This window comes from Manis pentadactyla, chromosome 12 (assembly GCF_030020395.1).
Source record: "Manis pentadactyla isolate mManPen7 chromosome 12, mManPen7.hap1, whole genome shotgun sequence".
NCBI lineage: Eukaryota > Metazoa > Chordata > Mammalia > Pholidota > Manidae > Manis > Manis pentadactyla.
The window spans coordinates 18379903-18390765 of record NC_080030.1 but is presented as its reverse complement, the minus strand read 5'-3'; the positions used below and the strand labels follow the sequence as shown (position 1 = coordinate 18390765).

At 51.7% G+C, this 10863-nt stretch overlaps 1 protein-coding gene across 2 annotated transcripts; it reads right to left on the bottom strand.

The window, feature by feature from the left end:
* Positions 1–1875: 1875 nt before the first annotated feature.
* FARSA (phenylalanyl-tRNA synthetase subunit alpha) lies at positions 1876–9113 on the bottom strand. Of its 2 annotated transcripts, none has more exons than XM_036878736.2 (13): positions 8925–9113; positions 6988–7125; positions 6804–6902; positions 6601–6719; positions 5646–5738; positions 5434–5562; positions 5244–5359; positions 3776–3860; positions 3586–3685; positions 3324–3492; positions 3152–3229; positions 2876–2990; positions 1876–2276 (listed from the first exon to the last, which is right to left on the bottom strand). In XM_036878736.2, the coding sequence occupies exons 1-13, from the start codon at positions 9093–9095 to the stop codon at positions 2138–2140; spliced, it is 1551 nt and encodes a 516-aa protein (XP_036734631.2). In that variant the 5' UTR covers positions 9096–9113; the 3' UTR covers positions 1876–2137. The 2 variants fall into 2 exon arrangements, with proteins under 2 accessions (XP_036734631.2, XP_036734650.2); XM_036878755.2 differs by lacking the exon at positions 8925–9113 and adding an exon at positions 8648–8884.
* Positions 9114–10863: the final 1750 nt, after the last annotated feature.

Genomic DNA, 10863 nt, shown 5'->3' with positions numbered 1-10863 from the left:
GTGTGTGAATCCATTTGCTCATCCCTTCTGGGCAGGGCTGTGTCCCTAGCCACACACACTAGAACACACACCTTAACACCTACCTTTGTTCTGGAGAACACACGTGTGAAAATGGGCTCTGTCTCTTACCAGGAGGGGTGATCATAAGACTGTTAGTCAATCTCCAACCCGTCTATTACTGAGGTTATAATATCTTAAACACTGGGTTTTGTAGCAGGGATAAACACCTGGAACACAGTAGGAATTTAATAAACAGTGGCTAACATTACTATCTTATGGCCAAGCAGCAAGTTAAACCAAATGCATCTTCCTGAAGCATTAGATTTGAAGATTTAAGGGCTATCTACAGATAAAAATATCAAAGACTCAGTTAAGCATGTACACACACACACCCTAACCAAAAGCAATACACAGATGCAGGGTGATTTTTATGGTGCATGGTTTGTATCTTGAAACATGCAAAATAAAACCATGTCTTGTTAAAGTAACATAAAATTAATTTAAAAAGCACATGAGAATGATAACACCAAATTCAGTCAACCTCAGTGGAGTGGGGCAAAAGGAAGCCCATAGGGTCTTCAAACCATTAACCACAAAATTCTAAAAGGTGGATTATCCAAAACAAAGCCAATATTCAGATTCAACCTAACTGGGGGTGGATTCCTGGGTGTTCATTGTATTAAGCTTTATATTATGTATGCTTCCTGCCTTTACTTTCTACATGGCCTTTACCCTTTCCTTCGTTTCTCTCCGGGCCCCCCCCTTACCCCACCAATGTCATCTCCTGAGTCAGCTTTGCCCATTGCCAAGTCTTCAGCTCATGAACACTGCTGGCACTTAGGAGGTGCACATTTATTGCATGAATGAGCATTTTTCTTTTGACTGAACTATTTAATTTGAAATGAAATATAGGTATGACTGAGGAACCCTCAGGAGATGGTGCCCACAGGCACCAGGAGCAGCAAAGCCCACAGCCTCAGCTGACTGCCAGCTGTGCTATTAACGGTGGGCTCATGGTTGCACAAGAAACTGTCCACATTTCAAAAAGTGCGCCGCCCCTGAAGACAAGGGACCAAACAGCATGACGGCTGGGATTGGCTTTATAACATTACCAGATAGAGGTGTGAGATCCTGCTCCCTGTTCAGTGTTGAGTGGTAGGTTCATGGAGCTTTATTTATCTCATTATTCTGGGCACATGTGAAATCCTTTTGAGAATCTTTTTAAAAAGAGCTGCTTTTTAAGGAGAGGGAGAGATGAATAGGTGGAGCACACAGGACTTTAAGGACAATAAAAATACTCTTGCATGACACCGTAATAATGGATACACATCACCATACATTGGTCCAAACCCACAGAATGTACATGGAGAGTGAACCGCAGTGTAAGCTATGGACTCTGGGTGATTGATTGTGTGTGTCAATGTAGGCTCACCCACTGTAACTAATAACAACACTGGTGGGGATGTTGATAGCAAGGGAGTCTGCATTTGTGGGGGCAGGTGGTATGTGGAAAATCTTGTGTACCTTCTGATCAATTTTGTTGTGAATCTAAAACTTAAAGTTGTGGGGTAGCTTATAAAAGCATAGTTTACTGGCCCCCTAATACACACCCCTAGCTCTTACCACTTAGGGGTAATCTTGGCTGCTGGAGCCCCAACCTTGACTTGGTCTTCCCCTCCCACAGGGGTAGAGAGTTCTGTTCTGTTTACCTAGAAGAGGGCCTGGCACCAGTAGGTGATTGGTTAAGACTTCATGGAACTAGACTTTCTTGGGGGGATCTGGCTTAGGCTGACCAGGATTCCCTGAGATCCAAGACACCTCCAACCACCACCCCTCACACCCAGCACACTTCCAGTCCTAAGGAAAGGAACCAGATGAGGGCAACTACCCACTTTATTAGCCAGTAGCCAGCCTGCAGGACTCCCCAGGGCCCACCCTCATGGGTGGACAACAGAATGAACCTGCTACCTGCTCCCCTGCCTCTGGGACCCTGGGCCGGGTGGGGAAGAAGGAATACCAAGGTTTGGGGGATGGCCTCATAGAGGCCTCATAAATACAAGGGGGTCACAGGCGAGGGATGCAAAGGGGCTGGGCAGCAGGGGCTCGACAGGGCAAGCTATTCCCGGGGTGGCCCATGTCATGCAGCTCCCTGTGTTCGAGGGGGCCCCGTGTCGGCGTCCAGGCGGCACAGGGGACTGTCGTACACCATCTGCAGGTTCACCTTGTGGCCGACCAGCTCCCGGATATTGTTGATGCCATATTTGATCATTGTTGGGCTTGGGATGGGAGGAGACATGGTTTAAGACTAGGTCAGGTCATGCTGTCCTCTGATCAGACCCTCTCTGACGGCTCCCACCCCATCAGAGTGCAAGTCCAAGTCCTCCTGGGAGCCCACAAGACCATGCACAATTTGCCCTGTCACCTTCCTGCCCTCATCTCCCTCCTTGCTCCCGCTCCAGCCCCACCAGCTCTTCTGCGGTCTCCAAACACAGCAGGCATGTTCCTGCCTCAGGGCCTTTGCACTGGCTGCTCTTGCTGCCTGGAACGTTGTTCCTGGACACCCCTTATCTATATCTTTGCTCAGATGTCACCTCCTCCACAAGGCCCTCCCTGCTGTGTCCCTTGGACATACTCTAGGCTTTATCTGTTCAATTTACTTATGTTTCTAATTATCATCTTTCTTGCTCCACTAGGATTCTTGCTTCACAGAGGCAGGAATGTGTGCTGTGGTAGTACTATGGTAAGCACTAAGGGTTTGTCAGGAGCATGGATGAATGCATAGTGCTGAAGCTCTGCAAGACTCCCACCCCACCCCCAGACCTTGCAAGTCATCTGAGTGACGCAGCCAGACACCCTAAATGGTCTTGGCACTCACCGCTCCAGGGAGAGGCCCCAGGCAATGACTGACACGTTCTCGGGGAGCCCCATGGGCAGCAGCATCTCAGGACGGAAGAGCCCAGAGTTCCCGACTTCCACCCACTTCTTCAGGCCTGTAGGAGTGGCAGAAGGACTGGGGTAGATTTGTGGTTGAAGTCTGGCCTGGGTAGTGAACTTAGGAGGCGAGGTAAGGGTTTGGCAGTGACAGGGAGCCAGGCTGAGCCATGGGCAGCCTGAGACCTCCCTTTACCCCAGAATTGGGTTCCACCCTGACCTTGGTGGTAGCTGAACACCTCCATGCTGGGCTCTGTGTACGGGTTATAGGCTGGTTTGAAGCGCAGCTGGGTGATACCTGGGTAGGAGAAGCAGGCAAAGGGGTGGAGAATAAGGCTGGTGGCCAAGGTATTTGCCCCACCAACACTGGTCACCCTGGCCTGCCTGCTCACCCAACTTGGTGAAAAACTCCCGCAGGACACCCATGAGGTGGCCGAGGGTGAGGCCATGGTCAGCCACAACGCCCTCAATCTGATGGAACTCAGCCAGATGTGTGGCGTCCAGGGTCTCATTTCGGAACACACGGTCGATGGAGAAGTACTTGGTGGGTGTAAAGGGCTTCTGGGGGTGACAGGAGGGCCAGGCCCAGGAGTGGGTCAGAAAGCCGGTTGGTATGACCCCCCTCCCCCACCCCCAGCCCAGGCAGAGGCACACTTTCTGAGCCAGACGGTAGAGGGCGCGGGCACTCGCCGACGTGGTGTGCGTGCGTAGCAGGTTCTTCCGGGCCTCGTCCAGCTTCCAGTTATACTTGTACCTTCAGAAGGACATGCGGGAAGTCTGTGCTGTGGCTCTCAGGCCCCCAGATTCCTTGCCCTGACACCCCAAAGGCCCAGCCTTGCCTTACCCCTGTGAGCCATAGCCACCCTGAGAGTGGGTCCGCTTCACCCGATGGACATAGTCCATGGGGAGCTGCAGGGCCTCAGCCGGATCTGGGCAGGACAGACAGTCATGTGGTCAGTCTGGGAGCATTTCTCAAAGAGCCACCGCACCGAGGGCACACAGCAACACATGCAGATTCTGCCCTCGTGCGTTGCCCTCCCCCTGCCACCACAGCAGCCAGAGGGCACTTGGGAACACCCCAGTCACATCCCCCCTCTGCCCAGAGCCCTCTGTGGTTGCCATCTCATTCGGGGGAAAAAGCTGAAGTCCAAGCCCTTTCCATGGCCTACAATGCTCTGTACAGTCCTGTCACATCCCTGTCCTGGTCTCTTTATACTTCTACTTGATCACTCCCTCATCACAGGGCCTCCCAGTTGATCTGTGAGCACACCAGGCATGTTCTAGCCACAGGGTCTTTGCACTGGCCATTCCCTCTGCCTGGAATTCTTTCCTGGATGTGGCATCCCTCACTTCTTTTGACCTTTACTTAAGCAAAGACTATTTTAAATTGACAGCCTCTTCAGCCGCTGATAGCTTCCCCCACTGCATTTAGTGCCACCCTCTATTACCTTTTGTATTACTGCACTTTTGGATTACTCAGGATTTAATACATATCTCCCCCAAAAGGAGGCAGGTCTCACCAGGACAAGGACTTCTGTCTCGGTGGGGGACTGTGACCCAGGTGGTTCAACAGAGATCCTGGCACACAGGAGGGGCTCAGAGACTACTGTATAAACGTGCAAATTCTTAAGAGCCCTTCCCAGAAATGCCATTTTGGTGAGCTTGAAAAGCCTGACATCAAATCCCAGCTCCACTACTTTTAAGCTACGTGACCCTACACAAGTAAAGTTTCTTCTCTGAGCCCCAGTTTCCTCCTGTGTAAGGGGGACTAACAATACTACTTCTCATAGTTGGCAGAAATATTAGAATAGTAACTAGCACGGAGTGCTTAGTATTAAGCCTTGGGTACCATGACAATGATAGCAATGACGCAGCTGCTCTGAGCCAGGTAACAGGCACCGGGTGGCCTCACCTGCCCTCCTGGTCGGGGAGACAACCACCATTGTGGAAAGTCATTCAATTTCAGACCATAAGGATAGTAAAAGGAAGAAATAACTAGCAACCAAGACCAAGGCCTGGGGGTATAAGGGCATGTCTGGGTGGCCTTTCTAAGGTGACACATAAGCAAAGGTCTGATGCTAGAGCCAGCCTTGAAGATTCAGGAGAAACTAGTTCTCATCAAAGGTCACAGCATGTACAAAGGCCCCAAGGTGGGCAGGAGGAGTGGTAGGAGATCACAGGTTGACAGAACCATCTTGCAGCAGACTTTTTGGCGATGCTATGGAACACGGAGCTTATTCTCTAAAATGGTACACTACCCCAAAAGCTCTGCCCAGCCTGGCACCTCTGATGGCGCACCAGGACCCACCCACCTCGTAGGAAGAAGGTGTCATGCTGGTCGCGTGCTGGGTGCTGCTGGGGCTGGAAGAGCGCGTCAAAGTTCCAGAAGGAGCTCTCAATGAAGTTGTCGGTTGGCATCTCAGTGAATCTGGTGGGAGACACGGCCTGGCTGCCCAGCCTGTGCCTGGCAGCTGGGCCACCACCCCCTGGCCCTGTGCTCACCCCATCTCCAGGAAGATCTGCCGGAACTGGGTGCGGACCTTGAGCAGGGGGTGCAGGTGGCCACTGTCGGGGAGGACTCCATGGGCTGAGAAGTTGTAGGGTTTGAAGGGTCGGTCTTGCCAGGAGCCACTGGAGGGGGATGCACGATCCGTGGAACTGGTGGGGGCTGCCCAACCCACCAGTCTGCCCCGTTCCTTGGGGCCACTGCCTACCTGGAGATCATCTCCGGGCTCAGCTCTGACTCTTGCTTGGTGATGCTGGTACTAAAAGCACTGCCTTTGCTCACCCAGTAGGTCTTCAGGGTTCTGTGGCCAGAGAAGGGGAGGGGACACCATTGCCACTTCCTCAAAGAGGCTTTCCTTGATGTCCTATCTGATGCTGACCCCAATACCACTCACCAAGTCATTCTGTTTCTTTTCTGACAGTTATTACCTGAAATCCTTTTATCTGGCCCCCACCAAGGATCCTGTGTTAAGTCACTTATTCATTCAACAAACACTTATGGAGAACCTACTGTGTGCCAGGGCCTGTGCAAGGCACTCAGCATATAGCTGGGCATGGTAACAACAGGGCAAGGTTAGAGGACTGATTCTGTGTCAGGTTCTGTCCTACTGAAGTTGTCCCACAATCTTGTGAAAAGGGGCCATTTTACAGATAAGGAGGCCAAGGCCCAGAAAGATCAAGTGACTTGACCAAGGTCACACAGCTAACTAGTGGCAGAGCTGGGACTTAGACTGGGCAACCTGGCTCTAGTCTATATTGTCATAACTCCTACACCATTCAGAGTCTGCTCACAGGGTATGCCATCCCTATGAGAGTATAGCTCACAGTCTGTCCAGGACCCAAAATCAAATCAGTTCCAGATGGTGCTTAGGATTGAAGAAAATAAATACAGCACAAGGGGTGAGGAATAGGAGTGAGGGGCTTTTCTCAAAGGGAGAGCGGGGTGTCAGGGTGGCCTCTTTAAGGTGACATAATTGCAAAGGTTTGATACTGGAGCCTGGCTTGAAGCTCAGCAGAAGAAACAGCATAGGCAAAGGCCCTGAGGTGACATAAGCCTGGCCTATATGCTTGACAACCACATTGTAAAGCAGTTCTGGGAGGAGGATGGCTCCCAGGCGACACGTAGGTGACCTGGGTCTGAGCCTGCAGGTGGCATCCACTCACACTTCAGTCAGCAGCTTCCTTTTCCTGAGCTCACTCCTCTCCTTCTCGCCCAGCTTCTCAGCCTGCCCACCCTGGACCAGCTGCAGCCGCCGCTGCACCTCATCTTCCACGTTGTCCACCTGCCGTGGTAATGGGTGTTAAGGGGCTGTAAAGGCCAGGGCCCGCACACACAAATGCCTGCCCGCCCACCTGCAGGAACTCACCACTCGGAACACTCGGGGTCCATCGGCCATGCTCTTGTCCACGCGGACCCACTTGTTGGACATGGCCTTGCTGAAGCCCACCTTGCCACTGGGCATTCGCTGGGGGAGCAAAGCTGCAGTGAGCGGGACAAAGGGTCCACCCTCATCCCATCACCTCCCTAGGCCCTGCCCCCCAGGTGTCTACCATGAGCTCGCTCTGGGCCAGGCCTTCCGGAGGGACGCTGCGCAACACCCGCGCCTCATGGCTGCCCTCCCGGGCAATCTCCTCGCCCTCAGCAGTTAGCTCCCAGTGCCTGGTGGAACGCAGTTCAGCCTCGATGATCTGCAGGGAAATTGGGGGAGGCCCCCACAGGGATAGGATTTAGAGCCAGGCACCCCCTCACCACAGCACTGGGGCTACACAGTCCCTGAAGCTTGCTTCACATCCCAGCTTTGCCACGTCCCAGAAAAGTAGCCTCCCCTTGCTAAGCCTCAGTTTCTCTTCTGCAACATGGGAATAATGATAAAGATGGGTCACACATCCCAGGATAAGGTAAAGTACTAAGGGTATTGGCTGTCAAAGGACAAATTTTTTTCATCGCTTTTGGGCCAGCAAAAGATTTTTCAGGTCTCAAATGAACTATTTGTCTCCAGGTTTATGTGGAGTGCCTGCAGTGTCTGCAGTGTCAGAGAAGGGCCGTGGAGGTCCACATTACACACTGGAACCTGAGGCTCATGACGAGCGTGGGTTCAGGTCATGGAGACAGGGGCAAGGCTGGGTGGGACTTACAGGCCTTAGCTTCATTCAAATTCTCAGCTCTGCTCCTCATTTGCTGTGTGACCTCAGGAAAGTTGCTTAACCTCCCTGGGCAAGTTTTCATACCCATAAGAGATGGGTGTGGTAGGCTCTACCTCAGAGGATTGTTTTGAGGAGCAACTGAATTAATACACAGAAAGTATATGGGGGCTTAGCACACAACAAATGCAGAATAAATTCTAACCACTGTTACTATCATTGCTACCAAACCGGACCGTTGTTATCAGACTGAACCACATTAAATTCCCACCAATTAACCCTCTGTGACCTACTCAAATGTCAATTTCACATCAATCAAGGTACTGTCACTATACACACTACTGCTTCAATCCCTTCTCTGCAGTGACAGCCTGGGGCTCTGCAACCTGAGTGCCTAATTTCAAATGGAGGTTTGCCTGATCGGTGACACCGATCAAGCTCCTGACCAGTGCTTACAAGCTGTCACATCTGCAAAAAAGGGGATACTAACAATGCCATCATTGTAGGGTCATTTTCAAGACTGCATGAGAAATAAAGCTGAGACGAGAGTACCATGCAGAACATGAGCTTGACAAATAAACAGCCCAGATCTGTTTTGAGTCCTACTGACCTTAGGGATCCAGACTCCTGCGTTGCCCAAGATAACAGATGCGCTTCATCCGTGCTCCGCCTGCCTTGCCATGAATCTCATTCCATTCCCTCTCCTGAATCCCCTCTCCATTCCAGCTGCCTCTCTACAGCGACACTATGCCCTCATCCGCACCCCAGTCCTGCGCCTACTAAACCTTCCCAAAGGTGATGCAGATGGCACACACATCCGACTAGCTACAGCTCCTGCCGTGGCTTCCCGGTTCCCCCGTAAGATAAAGACCTACAGGGCTTTACAAAAATTTTGGCTGGGTGGGTCTCTTTCCACACCTGTCCCCTCTCCTCCATACTGATCCCTAAAGCTTCCCTCCTCGGTGCAAAGACCCGACTCGGCTACCTCCTCCAAGACGCTCTCCAGGCCTCCCAAGGCTTGGGTCAGCTAGCACTGGGTTCCCTGTGCTTCGTCAATCACTCCGGTCACCTGCGTATCTCCCCCATCAGACCGCAACCTCCATCAAGGCAGCGACCGCGTTTTCCTTGTCCACCATCGTGCCCCCAAACGCTGATCATGCCTCGGAGGACGTTTACTGCATGCCCGTGCGCGCGGGCCCTCACTCGTTCCTGACGCCTCGCCTGCGCACTCCGGGCTGGGCTCCTGAGGGAGTCTGGCCTGGAAGAAGCGCCCTCCCGGCAAGTGGGCTGCAGATGCAAAAGCGAAGTGGCCCGGCATCGTGGCCCGGCATCATGGTCCGGCTCACCTCGCCCAGCGCCTGCAGGCTCTTCACGGCGCCCACAACGGCTTGGTGCTCCACGCCCAGCTCGGCCGCCAGTTCCGCGCTGTCCAGGCCGCCATTGGCCGCCTCCAGCCTCCGCAGCAGCACCTCCGCCAACGGACCGTCCGCCATGGCTGCTCCTGGTGCGCTCGGCATGTCCCAGGCCGCGCCTGAATAACCGGAACCGGAACCGGCGCTGGGAGCACGTGCTGCCATCTTGTGTGTGGAGAACTTGTTGCAGGCTCAGGGTGTCGCCATCTTGAATGTGGCGACCGTTCCTCAAAGGGTGGGAGGGGTTCAATCCTCAGTAGCTTGTGGTGTCCTGCGGACCAGAGAAGTCAAACTGACGATCTCAAGGACAGAATTACAGCGTTGCCTTAAATTTCATCCAGTCCCACCTGCGGCGGGCTTTGTGACCTTGGACTCCCCCTTCTCTGGGCCTCGCTGCCGTCCTCTCTTCTGGGATGCTCTCCTTCCCTGTGGGAGGGCTGTGGTGGGTGGGTTCGAGATAGTCATTGTACTGATGTCAACTACCTTTAAATTTTCAAAGGGAGGCTGGGTAGGGACCATTCCACTTTTAGAAGGGAGAGGGACTCACCTAGTAGTAGTTACAGTCAGGTTGCCGCTAATCTGCGGATATCCACTGGTGTGCCCAAACCAGGGCTAAGTGTTTCAGCTGTGTTATTTCATTTCCCACCAAAACTTTATGGTGTAGATACTGACATAATTACCATTTTCACAGATGTGAAAATTGAGGCTCAGAGGGTAGTATGACTTGCCCAAGGTTCTACAAGGAGTTGGTGAAGGATGGGGTCAGAAATTATAAACACCCTGGATCCCCCCACACCACACACGTACCCATGTTCTGAAAAAATCAATGTCAGGGAAATTGTGCATGGTCTAAATTAGCACTGACCTACAGAAATATAATACAAAACACAAATGTAATCTAAAATTTTCCAGTAGCAATGTCAGAAACGAAATGGGTAAAATCAGTTGGAAGAATTTACTGCAATTAATATGTCCAAATTATCATTTTGACACTACAAAATTCCAAGTGAAGTATGTTCCATTATTTTTTCCTACTATCTTCAAAATCGGATGTGTCTTTTACATTTATAGCACATCTCAGTTGGGACCAGCCACATTTCAAAGGGCGAATAGTCACATGTGTCCAGTGAAGACTATGTAGCATAAGTAGATTCTAATCCCAGATCTGCCACTTATGTTACACAACCAAATCAATTAATCCTTCTGTACCTATTCCCTTGCCTGGATGGAGATTATATAAGCTCAGGTGATTGTGAGAATTAAGTAAAATACTGCCTATGCACGTATCATGGTACTGGCTGATACTGAGTGTGGACCATGTATCAGGTACTATCCTGAAGAGAACACCTTTACTCATTGAATCATGACAATTACTGAGCTTGATGTAATTGTCATGTACCCAATGGCCCCCAATCCTGACCCTACAGTGGAGGTTCTGATAAAAATTCATAATGTGTCCCTCCAAGTCCCTTCTTAGCTTTAAAGGACTTTCCCTTTTCTATCTCATAGCAAGTAAGTTTTAAGCCTGTTCTGTGCCATGTGTTGGAGACACTGGGGGATGGTGAGGTGAACCAGAGAGGCAGAGTGTCTACCCTCCATCAGGAAGCACTGAGCGCATTGGTCCATGACACCTGGTGGAAGGGAGGGAAGGCAGGAGGGTCAGCAATGAGAGGCCTGGAGTTGTCACTTAGGCTTAGGGTTCCTGCTCGTGAAGGGGGCCAGGTTGGGTGATACTGGATACTGCCTGAGGGAAGAGGAGAACCTCAACTTCCCCAAGTCTCCTCATTCTGCCTTTTCTGAGTCCCTGCCACTAGCAGGAAAGCACCCCTTCCCTACCCTTTTGCCATCCACTCCCATGTTCCCAGATCCAGGG